We start from the raw sequence: 17,396 nt of genomic DNA, 5'->3' as shown, positions 1-17,396 counted from the left end.
AAATCTTCTTCAAACAATTTATACATCAGTTACGTTTCATGACCAATATTTTGAAACTTTTATTCCTCTATCACAGAATTATAAATGTTGAAATATTTTTCAAATAGTTTTATAAATTAGTAATGTTATGCCAGGCCCTTTCTTTTTTTAAGAAGACCCTTAAAAGGTTCAGGGTTAACTATAATTAGGCCTTTATTGTATCTTTTTCTATTTGTATAAAAGAATAGAGGTCAGAAGCACATAAAAAACTGTGTTTAAATCTGAATGTGTTCCCTGTGAACCATTTACATGTACCTATTGTTTCAGACATATGTCTAGTCCAGTATTGTGGCAAGGGCAGAGAGTGTCATGTAGTGAACGGTGTGGCACAGTGTGTGTGTCAAAGGAGATGTAGTAAGCACCAGAAGACTGTGTGTGGGTCTGATGGTAGACTCTATGGCAAGCACTGTGGAACTAACATATATTGTATTGTTTCAGACCCATGTCTAGTCCAGTATTGTGGCAAGGGCAGAGAGTGTCATGTAGTGAACGGTGTGGCACAGTGTGTGTGTCAAAGGAGATGTAGTAAGCACCAGAAGACTGTGTGTGGGTCTGATGGTAGACTCTATGGCAAGCACTGTGGAACTAACATATATTGTATTGTTCCAGACCCACGTCTAGTCCAGTATTGTGGCAAGGGCAGAGAGTGTCATGTAGTGAACGGTGTGGCACAGTGTGTGTGTCAAAGGAGATGTAGTAAGCACCAGAAGACTGTGTGTGGGTCTGATGGTAGACTCTATGGCAAGCACTGTGGAACCAACAGATATTGTATTGTTTCAGACCCATGTCTAGTCCAGTATTGTGGCAAGGGCAGAGAGTGTCATGTAGTGAACGGTGTGGCACAGTGTGTGTGTCAAAGGAGATGTAGTAAGCACCAGAAGACTGTGTGTGGGTCTGATGGTAGACTCTATGGCAAGCACTGTTGAACTAACAGATATTGTATTGTTTCAGACCCATGTCTAGTCCAGTATTGTGGCAAGGGCAGAGAGTGCCATGTAGTGAACGGTGTGGCACAGTGTGTGTGTCAAAGGAGATGTAGTAAGCACCAGAAGGCAGTGTGTGGGTCTGATGGTAGACTCTACGACAACCACTGTGAACTACATAGAACGTCGTGTCTTACTAACTCAAATATCGTAGTGGACCACTCGTTCTCGTGCATATCCCCAGGTAGGTGTAAAAGTGTAACAGTCGTAAAAAATTACTGCTTGGCTTTTTCCTTGAAGTTTGTGATTTTTTTTTTAAGATTTTATATAATATTTTGAATTTTGACATTGATATATAGCCTATGTTTTGTCAGTGACTTACCCTTTCATGGAATTTTTTTGGGATAAAGATATTTTGTGCAATCAATAATCTTCTTCAGTACTAAATATCGTAACCAATGTTGGTGGTACACCACAGCAATCCCCGTAACTGACAGGCTGATTTAAGCCACAGTAAGTCACTTTAGTTAAGCATCGTACGTGATCGTGTACGTAAGAGAAATAACTTTTTAGTGCTCCCAATTTGAATGGCTGATCAACATTTATAAACTGTCTTAGTCTATAGTAATTTTATCTATAGATGGAATTTCTTCTTCAAGTCTTAATGTTATTGTACACATTTTTCAAGTTTGCCGTTGACTATTCAACCGACTTTTTCTTACTTGCAGATGGGACTCCAATCAAGAAGGCTGAGAACATATCTCTAGTAGAGCTAGAAACAGTTTCATCTACGACATCTCCTGTAACAATTCCTGCTACCAACAGCAGCTTCCCTGATCTTCCCGACGGTAATCCCGAGGACAACGAGGCAGACGCAGACTTGTACTACGACAAAGAAGAGTGCTCTCTGCAGGAGTATGAAATACTTAAGGTAGTGTATATGGTTGTTGTACGTTTAAGGCTTATGCTATATGTATATGTAATGTGGAGGGATGGATAACAAGAGAAAGAAATGCAAGTTATTACAACCCGGTCGCCTTTTAACCATAGTAGGAGTGACAATTGTATAAAGTAGGAGATAGAAAACTTACTAGTGTTGACACAAAGATTAGCCTTAGGAGAAAACGAAGCCTTTGAAAAGGTCAAAAGGAAAAAGGTCATCAAAGTAAAGTTTATATGGGCTGTTTAGGCTCCATCTCAAAAGAAGTCAAATGGATTATGTAATTTCAATTAACATACTCTACTACCGTCACATTACAATTTGAATTAGTTTAAAGTTAAAATATGCGTTTTGAAACTCACGACTTTGGGTAGTTCACTGTAAGCTAACTTGACTCTGATTGTTTAATTGGGTGTATATAAGTTTAATGATGGTAAAAAGAGTATAAAGTTCATTTAGTTATCCTGTACATTAGCATTTTTCATATATCTATAAAAACTATTCTATTTTCACTTCATTTACTTAAAAGAGTCGATGTAACATTTTGTTTGATTATTTTTACTCCTATCAAAAGAGAAATTATAGCAAATTTTATATATTTTTATTAACAAACAAACAATTTATTTTTTTACTTCATTTACACAAAGATTCGATATAACCTTTTGTTTGATTATTTTTACTCATATCTCTAATGTATTCATATTTATATAATAAAACATTTAGGAAACTGGAGCATCTTTTGAAAACATTCTGTATGTATGGTTGTGGATACCAATGTATTCTAAGACCGAACACACAATGAACGATTTTATATAATTTATGTAAATACATAATTCTTGCAGGACAATCTTCTTCTGTTCAACCACGCCAAGATGATGGGATCTGACCCGCGAGCCTCTGGAAAGGAGTACTTGGTTTCCAAGATGTTCCGAATGTACGACGAAAACAACAACGGTCTACTAGATACTGATGAACTGGACCTAGTGAGTTAACGATTATTGCATATAGATTGTAGAACACAGTTTTTAGCTTTAACCCTGTGATTGCTATTAATATTCTATCATTTCACGTCAGTTTAGCACATTCTATCACAGTTAGGATGGATTGACAATGTTTTTGTATAAAAGATTACACCAAATCCCGAAAATCCTAAAAGATATCTTAAATTAACAATAGAAATATAACATCAGCTTAAATATAAACCAAATACGAGTGAAAGACGGGTTTAAGTATTGTGTTGGTTCAATCTGATAATGTTCGTTTAATAAAAGTGATTAATTAAATTGTTGACACCTGTGATTTGTTTATTTAAATTAAAAAGCTGCTGCCTTTTTCAACAATACGTTGGCCTTATGAGTATTAGGGTATATTAGGCAATCAAATTACCAACTCAGCTGCTAAAAATTTAGAACTAACAAATATATAAAGCAAATTTAGTTAATGGCTGAACTGTTTAGAAACCAAACCACTCTAATACTGCGATGATTTAGTCACTTGTAGGAAAACATCTGGAGTTGTTTGACATTATCCTTTTATCACGCATAGTTTCACTTTGATTATCATAATTTTAGTCAAATTAACCCCTTTTTGAACTCTTGCACAATTTATTCGTCCCCGCTTTGCAAGTAATCTTACACGCATCCTCATTCCGTTTCCATTGGAGAATACAGTACACTGTTATTGTTCTAAAGACGCTAGGGTCGATCCTGGGATCGTTTTTCGCATTATTTCAGGCTAGGCCTAGGGGTTATGGCATTATGCCTGGAATACATCCATTGGTGATTTGGCGGGATTTGAACCCTGTACCTCAATGACTGAAGTCCCGTGCTCTACCACTATAAATTGTGGATGTTTATAGGCATGCACTGTGGATGCGGTACTCCCTGGTGTGGACTAACCTTGGCTTAAAATACCTACATTATTAATAATTTTAAAATTATACATTTAAAGTAATTAGACCAGCTCGCTCACCCATTGGCGAAGACACTATCAAATAGGTTTCTTGATACTAAAAAGATTGTTTCCAACAGGTTGCAGAGCGAGAACAGTTGAGCCAGTTGTCCCAAATTTGCGCACTGAGAGACATGATAACATACGATGATGCAGACAAGGACAGTCAGCTTAGCAGGGCAGAGTTCTACGCTGCCTTCAGCAAACTGTACAGTAAGTGCAAAGTACACTTCAACATAAACTGGGATAGGATAAGTTAGTGGTGTCCTAGTAAACTTTTATAAATAAATCCTCAAGTTCTGGAGGTGATGCTTGTGATAGGTCGGTAAAGTTTGATGAGACAATATAGGGATATTTAAACCAGGCATTGAGGGTTGCTATATTATTAATTGGTAATATCACTCCCATCAAATCTATGTTCAGTTTTATGGCTATTTTTTACATTAATATATTTCTCTGGTGAAATAGGCTTGGTCTTAACTTCCATAGAAGTTGTTTTTGGTTTGTGTTGGACTTTTAGTTTAACTCTCGAGGACTCTAAGTATTTTTATAGGGTAAACTATTATTTGGTAAAAGGTATTTGGTAAACTAAATCACGAGTTTTTAGGTAGGAGCACATTTAGTTTCCTACTCGTTTATTATAAAAGTTAACAAACTAAGAGAATATGTTAAGGTATGTTCACAAGTATACTCTGTATGATGGAACCTTTCTATTGGCATTCGACTGACTACCTAGGATTGGACCGTGACTTAAACAATTGGCCTCTTCCCAGGTATATGGAGAATCAGGTGTAGGGCACTCCCCTCCGAAATCATCTGGCTATACCTACGAATGTATCTTGCAGAGGAGAAAAAGGATCAATGCAAGCAAAGCATGACATATAAATAAGAAATTAGTTAGCTATTATTACAGTAGTTATTCTAGAGAATAAATTAGTTTAAAACAGCTTCCTTCTCAAAATTTACACGTAGTTTTAATCCTTCAACTCAAAAGTAATTTATAGGTCACAAAACCCTTAACCTTTTTCAGGCCTATCAGTGGTTTCGCTGGACAAAGCGCTTGAGGTGAACCACCTGAGTGCAAGGGTAGGGGACAACGTGGAGATCAAGTGTGACGTCAGTGGTACTCCTCCCCCTCCCATCGTCTGGAGGAGGAACACAGCTGATCTGTCGTCTCTGGGGGAGGACGAAGTGAGGGTGTTTACGGACGGTTCTCTCTACCTGACCAGGATACAGCTGGTGCATGCCGGGAACTACACGTGTCACGCCCAGAGGAACAGAGATGTTACTCAGACCCACGTGCTCACCGTGCATAGTGAGTGATAACTACATGTTTGATTATAGTTAGCTTGTATAAATGTAATGTGATTAGTTGCTTTCGCATTACTACACCTAAATTGGTAAAATGAAGCCCTTAAGTTAGGTAAGCTTAGAGTAGGAAGATTTTGTTATTTAAACTAATTAAAATCTTATTTGGGAAGTCGATTTATCTGTGGGCATGGTATAATACGAAATTACCCGTTGGTTTGATCGTTTGCTATAAGTCAGTAGTTCGATTAATTAAGTTATTGAAATTAGTTCCATTCTAGCTTTTAAAGGAAAACTACCCAGCACACAGGTCCTAGTAGCTAATAATTGTTGATTCAAATAAGGTATTATCTTGAACTTAGTTGTATTTGTAGAAAGGAGTAATATAGAGGCTAGATTACCTTTTTGTACTTCTCTTGGAAAACTATGAACTAAACTCTTATTTGTTCGTCTCAGTCCATTACGTACCAAACTAGCCTAGTCGTAAAATGTGTTTGGTTCTGTAAAAAGCTGAATGTAAAAGCACGACGACCTTTACGGAATTTTGATTTTATAGTTCAGTAATATTTTCATAACGCCTCATTACTTTCTCTATTCGCCTAAATAATACCTTAACAATACAACACCAAAATTTTACCATGACAGTTCATTAACATCCAAAAATGACTCCAAATATTCTTCCATACAATACACAATCATTACATACTCAGACGATATGAGATCAATTCTGCGATTGGATACAAACATAATATATTAAAAATATATTATATTCAACAAAACGAAACAATGATCATTTCATTTTGTATTTAATTCAATCGTGTGATCATTTAATCGTATTGAAATAATCGATTACATATTATAGTTTTACATTTAAGTAAATTAAACACAGTTTTCATTCCGATTGATGCTTTAATCTATTTACAGTTTGCCTCACAAACCCATTTCATTTATTTAAATTGGAACCTGTAAGCAACATGCTCTTGGCTAATAATATCTAGTAATATTGATATATTGTTTGTCTATTTACGTAACATTCGTTCATGCTGTTAATAAATAAATTAGGATATTATTGATTTATATATATCCAGTATATATAAATTAGCGTTTCAGTAAATTAAACCCATGTAAATTAAACACAGCAACGTCAAAAAGACAGTTTTTGGTCGATTTCATAGTTTTATTTTTATATTGCAGATTTTATCACAAACTAATTTCATTTTAATTTGAATGTGTTAATGATAAGCTCATGACCGTCAATACATCTCTTGTATTGAATGTTTTGTCTATTTGTAAAAACTATTTATTATAATATAAATCAATCGTTATACCTTTAGGGAGAGTATTTATTTAATTGTTTTAAGACAATTTAGATTACTTTTTGATACCTTTTTTAAGGTGTCAAAACTTAATGTGAGCTTAACTATGACGTTAATTTCTTTACGAATTTAATCCTAAAATAGATTATTATTTTAATACTTAGACAAATGTAAAATCTTTTTCGATTCACAACCGTGTATTATTTTCAAACTTGTCTATTTTAGCTATACCTGATGTGAAGGTTACTCCCAGAATACAGTCTCGTCGGCCAGGTGAAGAAGCGGCCATGTTTTGCCACGTAATCGGAGAACCATTCCCAAAGGTAAATTCGCTTTTTTTGTAAATTTTCTGTAAAAAATCCATAAAAAATAAATATTTTGTTAAATGAGTTGGATATAATTTAAGAATTCATTATTTAATATTAAATACAGAAGAATAAGATCCCACTTATCATGGGAAATATTTAGTAGTCCGAAACTTAGAATACTACACTGTGCAGTGAGTGTAAATGTTATTTTCTTAACAGATTTTACGATTAAGTTTATTTATTAAGACCTTAAATATTTTTTGGCTACTCTCAAGATGATTTTAAAATCTTTTGTCACACTATTTTAATACTTTTTTCGTCCTCATTTATTTTGTGAATAACGAATTATTTTTTAAAGATATAAAATAGGATACACGTTATTATTTTCTTACACACTTTATATTGATCCCAATTATTTTGTTCATACCTACTGCACTTACGTTCAGAAGTTTAATTAGCTCTCTTGGTGTCAAGGTTTTCTTTTTTTCTTTTCTTGAATTTTTAATGGCTTATATTTTGATCAAGCTATTGTTTATATGATATTGTTATCCCACGGTTAAACTTATTTTATGATAAATCTATATTTATTAATTTTATGGTTTGATTTAAACTTTAAAAAAATGTGCCGATTCTGTTACCACTGTAGGTTATGTTCTACAAAGTGCTTTCCCAAGTTTCAAAAAGATAAGTTAATCAAATTTTCACAAATCTTTTTATCTAAATCATGCACTTTACACTACTTCTTGCCATATATAATTTTCTATTTGTAATTAATTGTAAATATTTATTATTGTTACTGTTTATTTGTAACTGTCCATTATTTGGCATTACTCATTTACTATTTATTTATTAGTTTATTTCTAGTTATAAATGTATTTTTACTGTTAAGTGGCTATGCTTTTGAAAAATAAAATAGATACATAAAAAAAGATCACCAATACATTTCCTCAGATATTATGGTAACTCTAAATTTAAGCAAATCATTAGTGAAAAATAACATCATTTTGCTCGTACTTTAATCTGTTCTTATATAGGTTGAGTGGCTGAAAAACGACGAGCCTCTCAAGCTGGACTTTCCTCACAAGTACAGTATCATCGGTAACGGTACGGAGTTGAGGCTCCACAACATCGGCTACGCTGACACTGGAGCGTACATGTGTCAGGCGACCAACGTAGGAGGAGTCACCAGGGACATATCATCCCTCATCGTACAGGAGGAGCCGACCCCTAGTGAGTCATAGTGTAGCTTTAGTCCCACCTTCACGTCATAGAACGCTTAAACGTTCTAGGCTTAGAAGGGTAAAGGTTCTTGGTTAAAATTGTGTAGCAGATTACTGCCTGTACCACTTTTTTCCGTGGTTTAAAGCTTGGAGGAGAGTGAAAGAGAGGATTTAGGGGAGGGAGAGTGCAACCTCCTCTCTCGCGGAACAAAAGAGATGTCCGCGGAACAAAATCGATGTTTAGGCCGGTCCCAAAATCTACCTGCTAACCCCCATAACAAAAGTGATATGAAGAAATCAGCCTTTAACTGTGGAACAAAAGTCACACACGCAGATTACTTCAGACTAGAAGAAGAGGATTGAGGTTTTATCACAGAGCTAAGTCATTATTGGGTGGAATTTAAACCTGGCACCTTGGGGATTGAGGTCCTGCTACCTATCACCAGACAAGCTCTCCTAAGTGAAAGCAAAACAGTATATTGATACAATTAATGAAGTCAAATTGAGCTACATCCAAGTCCAAGATGTAAATTACTTAATTGTTTTAAATTCGCAAACCGTTTAATCAGACCAGACTGAATAGACTGATAACTATAAACTTTCCTTTACGTATCATAAACAACAAGAGTATCAAAGAAGAGAAGGTAAAATTTAGACTCGAGCACACTTTGAGAATGGCTTGTCTAAATGTGTCCGTAGTTATACATTGAATATTGCCTACAGTTAGTCCATGTATCTGTGGCGTGTACATCGGTATCAATATGTCAATGATGGAGTTCTTCTTTACTACATTTTTATGTTTTTAAGATTTAAGGAGGGTTTACTATTTTTGGTTACGCACATAAAGACTTAAAGGAAACTATATTTCAAATATTGCACCTTTATGACTAACGGATCCTACAATTTTGTGAGGAGTTAGTTAGTTAGTGTGGGTGGTTATAATGTAGAAAAATATATATATTTAAGCCATGTGTAATCGATTAAAATACACTTTCGGTGTCCATATAGATGCCCTTGTTATACCAACTCACCATTTTATTCTGTATACATTTTTTCACCCCATGAAATTAATTTTCATAACACTCCTGTAGTATCCTCAAGTCATTATTCAAGAAAACTCTCTCTTGAAAGGCATATATAATAAATTATATGGAATTATAATCTCTTTAAAATATATGAGCTCAATGAGAGTATCATGAATCGTGTTGATCATGACTAAATTTAACTATCTGATAACAATAAACCTTTGTTCTACTTGTGTTTGCCCCAGCTGCGCCCAATGAGGAGAGACGATTCTTCTCCTTCCATGACTGGGGAGTGTCTGTGTACGAGCCTACAGCCTGTAGACTTTACCATCAGATACAGTCTACTGATATCATACCCGGCACACAGGTCAGCACTTTGTTTATTCATTTTGTTTATTATATGTTAATTTACATTTGCATACCTATTTGTTTATCTTCATTAGATTTTTGTTTTAATTTCCCTCCCCTATTTAAAATGCCATTAGTAAACGTAGAGTATGTTTATTTAACTTATTTTGTTTTCTCTTGTTTTAATCCATCCTTTACTTGTATTTCAATTATTTTATTTATGTATTTTTTGTCACTTGACTGTTTATTTAACAGATCTATTCATTCTGACATCCATTGTTTTTGCAATGATTGTAATATATTATTTACAATTTTTTTTTAATATACAGTGTAGCTTAGCCTTTTTTATTGAAATATGAACTTAGAAATAAGAATGTAACGTACCTATACGTTCCTGTAAATCCAGAAAATACGCTTTGCTAGGTACAGTTTGTGTGACCTAAATTGGACTCATGGTTATATCTAATTAATTATATTGCATACATTTCTATAGATTTTGAAAAAGACATTGAGGAACATAATTTTTCAAGAGTATGTCTTGTGTGAGTATAGTGGGTCTTTAAATATTAATGGGTAAAATATTATGCTAAAATAGACATTCTGGAAATATTTCAATCAAAATTAAAAATTATATTATTCATTTTAGATGAATAGTTTATTTTGTTATCTTTGCCTTCAGGAGTACGTATGCGGTGATAAGGGTGTCAACTGTAGCTGGGGTCAAGCAATCAACGTTGCCAACAGATACGTGTACGTCTCTCAGCCTCTAAAGGACAGAGTTCTTGTAATCAGCAAGATACAGATGGTCGTAGTGGATGTAAGTGTACCAGAACCTTTTTAGCTGTGATTGGAATAGCCCATAGTTAAATATGCCTGAGTTAATGTGTAATTAAATATTTTTATATTTTTGAATGGAAATATATAAACGATTTGTCGAGTCAGGTGTATGCACAAGCAATAAATTGTATATGATTTTTCGTGTGGTTTTTTATGACGCTAGAATGTTTTTGCCAATAAATGGTCGAAACCATAGTCTTACTAATAGAGTTGGCATTTTATTTAATAGAAGAACCATTGATTGATAGCCCACTAAAAATTACACGTGGGTCAAAGTCATACAATCATTGATATTAACAAATTTGATCGTCAGTACACAGCAATATTTATAGTTTTCTTTTCCCAGTATGAAGGTCACTTGTATAAGTCTAAGTGAATAAGTCCTAGACTTAGATGCCATTTGGTTTTTTGGGCTATCAATTATTTCATATAAACTTTTATCATCAATTTATGGAGTGCTAACGAAAATATTACGTCAAATAGTAATCAAGTTCTGTGTTTGAGCCATTCCAACAAAAACGTAAGTACATAAATAATTTAAAAACATGAAAATATTTCAAAGTAAAAAAAAAGATCCAAACATCAACATCTTCCCTCCAGGTGGTTGTAACCGACAAGAACCCTGTGGCGCTGCACTACGTACCTCACATGGATCAAGTGTGGGTGCTCAACTGGCGCAGTGAGCGAGACCAAGGTGTAAAGACCATCCAGGTCATCAGAGACGCCGCGCAGAAGAGGAAACACCACACTGTACACCCTGAGCCGATAGATGGGCAGTTCGACTTGGTGCGGGACCTCTTCATGCCACCTATACAGGTGAGCCAGTAGAACCAGCTGATTATATCACTGATTTATTGTTCAATTTATGTAAGCTTCAAGAAAAGCGTACCGCTAATAATAAATTCCACCAATGTGTTGGAAAATATTGAAAATAGTGTTGGAGCTCTATAAACATCTTTTGATTGGATAACTGTGATATAATTTGAAGAAGGTGATAATGATACTATACAATGACATTTGGACCGGTTTTGTCAATTTAAAAGTTTTTTATTGTTTTCTATGTTTTTACTCATTGTTTCCCCCCTAGGATATGTCCCACATGTTCAAGTACGGATATGTAAGTCACACCAACCAGAGAGGACTGTACAAGCTAGACCTAGCCAACATGAGATACATTCGTAGTCTGGACCTAACTCCGTACAACTGTGTACCTCACTCCATGCAATTCTCAGCTTTATGTAAGTGTGTAGAATAATTGGATAAGTGACGCACTATTGAATAAGAAAAATACTAGCATTAACATTGATAAGAGTTTTTGAATAACAATTAGGAGTTAGTATAAAATGGTTAATCAGGCAGTAAATTTACTAATCAGTAGGATTAGAAAACGTTTTTTTTCAGTAAAGATTTTATAGGTTGTTTTACCTCCTCGTCATTTCCACTTGGAGTTCTTGAGGAAGTTTCTATTTAAACAAGCATAAGTCACTCATGCCCATGAAAAGTACAGCAGCTATATTATTTGTAATGGAACATTCGCTTGGTAATTTTAAAGAAATAAGACTTGAAACATTTGTCCCCAGCACAAATCCTTTAAGGGGTTGTTTACTGACTTATGTGGATAAAAAACCTGTCAGCAGTAAAAATCTGGGTTTGATATGATTCGGTGGGGTGACTCAGCAAACAACCAGGTAACACAATAAATCCTTTGTGTTATGGAGGATTTTGTGTTTGTGTTTGTGAAGTTGAGTTAATGTATAAGGTAATTACGTTAAAAATAGTATTTTTGAAGGCATATCATGAGAAAGCATATTGAAAAATTTGTAATAGTACACACTTTTCTACAGATGGTTTCGTTATTGTCGAGTGCGAAGAGCCGGTGACAGGTCGAGCTACCGGTCAGATCCTCTTGGACTACCTGACAGACGCTGTTATCAGCCAGAAGGTCGGACTGTCAGGTCGTCCCATGGTCTCTCCCAACTCTAGAACTGTGGTCACCCTGGACCGTGCCAGAGATGGAGTCACTCTGGTAGTGCAGCAAGTCACTGGTATGTTTATATCATACTTTCAAATTGTCAGTACTAAAATAATTGTATCTTACAGCAGGACGACTATAACATAGCTGAGATTAGGCCTTTTCCCTTACAAGATACAAAAAATATCAAATTTAGGTAAAATATTTAAATACGACATAAAACTAGTACAAAAAAGGTACTTACAGAATAAAACATTTATAGATCAAAGTAGTAAGGTCGCCATTGGTTCCTCCCCTTCTCTGGTGTTGGCTGAATTGTCAACATGGCCTTGGTAAGAAGCTAATTTAAATAAATGATTTTAATAAGGTAAAGCTTATGTTAATGAACACTTTTTTACATGAAACGCACTTGTAATTAAATGTTGTTACACCACACTTACCATATAAAAAATACTCAATACGCCTTGTTAAGTTTAGTACGATTGTCAATATTTAATATGACATAGCATCGTAATAATCACAACGAGTTTTTCCATGTAGCTTATGCATATTTCACGGTGGGAATCATGATTAGGCATTTCAATAAATATGCACGGTAAATTACATATAAACATAGGCTATAGAAAACTCTACTTGTAACAAAAACTATCAAAATAAGTATAACTGCATATTTAATGTTACAGAGTCCGGACTGAAGTTTCTGTTCGACGTAAAGACGACGCTGAATGTCAGTGACATGACGTTCTACCCGTCCCAGACCACCCACGGGTATGACCTGTACGCCAGCGCCGTGGACAAAGAGGATATACTGTTCCTCAATCTAGTCACAGGTAATGTAAAATTGTTTAAGCAGATCCTTGAGGGAAACATGCCTTATTTAATGAAAATGTGTGTATCAATAATGGAAATGGAAGTAGGTCTATAACAATTTCCCAAACAATTGTACAAAACATCCATCTTCTATATACTTATTAATTAAGGGGTTTCTTAGTATCATATAGAGTCACTAGATTAGACTAGATTCATAGACTAGATTCACCTATCCTACTTAACCGATTCATACGACTTAGGTGTCGTTTTAAAGCTTATATCCAGCTGAATGACGAATAGTAATTGAACAGGCAATTGCTGTTATGCCTTCTCCCACCCTAGCATTTGTTCTATTTCTGAAGATAGCTTTCGAATGACCATTGGTTGCTGGTAACTTAACCTTAATTTTATCTTAAGTATAAACTTTCTTGTTTCCATTTTTGAATGGAAATTAATTGTAGATTATTAGCTGGCTACCTTCAGTTGGTTGGTTAACAACAGTGAGACTGTAATCAGCAGAACAAAACGGTTAACATTGAAATCGCAGATAAAAAATAAAAAATGCATGAGACAATTATTCAAGTACCCAGACAATTTTTCAGGCTTAATGTTATAAGAAAATGTTACTTATAACATCAATTAAGTATTACGTAGTAACAATCAATTAATCAATTAATTATCTACAGGCAAGGTGGAGATGATCACAGGTGTGGGGAAAGCGATGCACCCCTCCCTCTCCCAATGGGGCAACCCCAACAGACCAATCGCGGCCTCGGGCGTGTTCGGCCACTACATGGTCACTCCGGCCAACGAGGCGCTGTTCGTGGTCAACGGAGAGACTAGGACAGTCAACTGCGAGATCGGAGGCTTGGTGCATCCCCGGGCCGTCGTCTGGGTAACCATGCAGCTACAGTGAGGAACTCGACAGCCCACCCCGTGTACATTGTAAATAGCGTTGATTTTACCGTCACTTTTGATAATCACAGAATCGTGTAGTTTCGTTGCCACGTTTAGTGTAGTACGATACGAGTGAAACAATCATTATTTCGCTGTCGCCGTGTGATATCGCTTTATTTGTTTGTGGTCGTTGTTGGCCTTCCGCTGGAGCGGTGGTGGACAGATTTGTCACCGAGGCTGGTGACACGCTATTCTTTCAACTATTCAGCTTGCAGCACGTGAGCTTTGTATGAATCAAGTTCCTAAATTGAAATCAGCTCTTTGTTTCGGTATGTTTAACGCTATTCGAAATCAGAATGTTGATTTTTGTCGTAGCCTATGGTGTTATTAACACACCAAAATAGCCTGTGGTATTTTCTGTTATATCGATCACACTATAGGTTAGGTAAAGTTAGTCAGTTTATTTGTATAATTAAAAACATGCACTAATAAACCATAATAATCCAATTCAACCTAAAGTTCTTGAAATCAAGGTGTGATTGGTGTAACAAACATTACCAAATTAATTCTGATGTTTTTTATTGAGCTTACTTAAATAAAATTTTTGAAGTAAATGCGGGTAACACGTGAAGAATTGAAAGATGTTTCGCTTGGTTACATAGTATTTCTTCTATAAATGTCTTTCCATTGTTCATATCTTTTATCTTCCTTTAATGTTTGTTGTTTCAATCAACAGATTTTCAAGTCCAAATGATTATAAAAGGCACGGTACACATTCACTGTCCAAGTATTGAGATGCAGTGTTATTCGATAGAATTAATTTAGTTTGGTATTTGGAGAAAAATATTTTTGATAGTCAGTAATAGCGTAAAATGTATAGTCGATTCATAGATATTCACAGACATAGTGGTAAAGCCTCGATTACGACGCTTCTAGTCCTCCTAAGGTGCTGATGTACTTGGCACTTTAAAAATTAATCAATTTTGTTTTATAATTTTTAAAAAATCTCACATTGTTAATAGTAACATTTCTAGTCATTTTATTATCAAGTATGAAACTGTACATGTAAGGAACATGCTTTATATTGTAATATAATGGTTGTAACAATAAATACTTGTATAATTTTATGTACATATGTGTTTTATTACCCTTAAAGCCTTTGGATGAATTTACGAATTAGTTAATTTGTCATGAAGATTATTTTTAGATAAGTTAGGGTAACAGAAACAATATCGTGCGTTGTACTGCAGAAATGAAATATTATAGTAGTATACTGTGTACACGATGTGTGACTACACTTGTTATAACTATTTATCAAATATATTTCCAATATGAACTCATTAAATGAAAAGTATTATAATCTTTAAAATATTACATACTCATCCATTGAAAAAGAGAATTATATATCATCATTAAACATTGAATTTGTATTAACCAAACACGAAATCATATTTATTGAACCCATAAAGATTGTATCAATAACTTGCCGATGTAAAATCTGATTCAAAGTAAAAACGAGACTGCTTTCAGAGAAAGTAAAGATAACGACAAAACAAGAATCTGTTGCCGATATTCGATAAACTTGTCTAAAAAGAGCGTCGATAAGGGAAATAGCTTTTGTGAAGACACTTCAGTATTCTACGTACAAACGAAGCAAAGCTGGATTCAATGAACATTGGAGTGTTTGATATATCTAGGGTTTGATTTAGTTCCTTCCAGCTGAAACTCTGCCTCTTTGTGCAATCTAACTCCTGAAATCTTTTATCTGCTGGATATAATGTCGTTTTAAGAAATAAAATTACGTACAAGATCAATCAATTTTCCAAGTGAATTTTTCTTTTGCTTTGAATAAGTAACAACAACAAAATTATAAATAAAGCTAGTATATTTAAAAATTATGTCTACTATACTTTTAAGTTAAGAAGGCTCAACGTAGCACCGTTGAATGTAAACATCGCATAGATATAACACTTAGGACTGAAGACTACATTTTTATCACCCCATATTCACCTAAAACTCAACCCATTGTTGGAAGCTACATTTATCAATTATTCATGTACAGTAAGTTTTATCGAATGCGTGTAACAGCTATGTGTGTTATCTGTGTTGTGTAGTTTGTGTTTAAGTGTGCGTGTGTTTGTCACAGTATCGACATTCTGTCAGAACCAGATGACAGATGACTTTGTCACACAATAGTGCTCTATATTGCATATCCTGTCATGCATAATACAAGTTGACAAAAGATTATTTCAAATGCTTTTAGTGTCAATACTACAGTTTTAAATATTCCGTTTGACTGTTTGAATCCCATTCGATGGTTTCCAAATCTCAATACAATGATATTACTGTGGGTCAGGCTATGTATATTATATAAGTAATTACTACTCACATTTTGAGTTCAGATACCACTTCTATGGTTAAATGTGCGTTAGTTTGTTTTTAAAAGTCTTGGAGCACTGCAACCAAACTAATTAAATGGGTTTAAATCGATGGGTTTTAGCGAATTTCCCTATAGGGAAGTAGCTATTACCGTAGGTGGCACGGTAAGACCTAGACCCGGGACCGATTTACTTTTTCATTTTGATGTCCCCAGAGGCCAAAAACACCATTCGTTCAAATTTATATATATATATACGTTATATATATACGTCCGTAAACGCGATAGCTTGAGTAATTTTTGTCTGATTTTGATGAAATTTGGTTTAAAGGTGTAAAGTGAGATAAACGTGAATGAGTTCGCGAACCAGCACGATCGGACCATGGGAACGGGGCTTTACGGGGGGTTTTATGGGTTAAAAATTTGTTTTTCTCACTTTTGACCCTCAAATCACAAAATTTCCCGATTTCTCTTTAGACCTTTTTAAAGAGCTTAAAAAAACAAATAATTTAGTATATAAAAGTATTTTTGTTCGATTATTAGTAACGGAGAAAATTAAAAAAAATTTAAATTTAAAATTCCCATGTTTTTCTTATGGAGAGTATTGTCAAATGTTGTAGTTTGCTTGTTTATGGATATATTTTGATCAAACTTGGCAAATTTATTTATTTTGTACTAAGCTATCAATATTTTACTCAAAAACACACTTTATTAGTTTCCTTGTAGCAGCAAACCTAGGTACTCGTTAAACCTAATGTTATTAAAATATATTTAACTGAAAATCAATTCAGACAAATGGAAATTCGCTTAGTCGGCAGGTTTGCTGCGGCGGGGGTATTTTGTTATACTAATGGCAACTGTGGGAATGATATCGTGTTGTAAATATTAACATTCAAAACAGTATTAAACAAGGTCTACTCATAAATAGCACTAGTTATTTTAAACATTATACAACTTTTTTGTAACTAAAATTAAGAACGGCAAGTGTTCTTTTATAATAGTACTTTCTTTTATAAACTTTAACTTTTTTATAGAGGTTACCCCTATAACACAAGGTAGTTAACTGATTGACTTCATATGATCAAAATAAGAATCCTTTATCGATCAGTTAAGAATAAAACACATA

The 17,396-nt window shown here is 34.4% G+C and overlaps 1 protein-coding gene across 1 annotated transcript in view; it reads left to right on the top strand.

The window, feature by feature from the left end:
• The window catches only part of LOC128989111 (follistatin-related protein 5-like), a 59,843-nt gene extending 44,858 nt beyond the window's left edge, over positions 1-14,985 (top strand). Inside the window, exons 4-19 of the mRNA XM_054410976.1 lie at positions 478-597; positions 649-885; positions 991-1,206; positions 1,691-1,893; positions 2,745-2,885; positions 3,933-4,065; positions 4,883-5,167; positions 6,702-6,799; positions 7,819-8,014; positions 9,275-9,396; positions 10,057-10,194; positions 10,815-11,030; positions 11,302-11,452; positions 12,059-12,259; positions 12,870-13,016; positions 13,683-14,985. Of these exons, the coding sequence (XP_054266951.1) occupies positions 478-597; positions 649-885; positions 991-1,206; positions 1,691-1,893; positions 2,745-2,885; positions 3,933-4,065; positions 4,883-5,167; positions 6,702-6,799; positions 7,819-8,014; positions 9,275-9,396; positions 10,057-10,194; positions 10,815-11,030; positions 11,302-11,452; positions 12,059-12,259; positions 12,870-13,016; positions 13,683-13,912 (2,834 nt within the window). The 3' untranslated portion in view covers positions 13,913-14,985. The remainder of the gene's footprint in view (positions 1-477; positions 598-648; positions 886-990; positions 1,207-1,690; positions 1,894-2,744; positions 2,886-3,932; positions 4,066-4,882; positions 5,168-6,701; positions 6,800-7,818; positions 8,015-9,274; positions 9,397-10,056; positions 10,195-10,814; positions 11,031-11,301; positions 11,453-12,058; positions 12,260-12,869; positions 13,017-13,682) is intronic.
• Positions 14,986-17,396: the final 2,411 nt, after the last annotated feature.

The sequence above is a fragment of the Macrosteles quadrilineatus genome, unplaced genomic scaffold, assembly GCF_028750875.1.
Source record: "Macrosteles quadrilineatus isolate MER2022 unplaced genomic scaffold, UCM_ALF_1.0 Scaffold_3__2_contigs__length_128488019, whole genome shotgun sequence".
NCBI classification, from domain to species: Eukaryota; Metazoa; Arthropoda; class Insecta; order Hemiptera; family Cicadellidae; genus Macrosteles; species Macrosteles quadrilineatus.
This window is presented reverse-complemented; position numbering and strand designations above follow the sequence as displayed.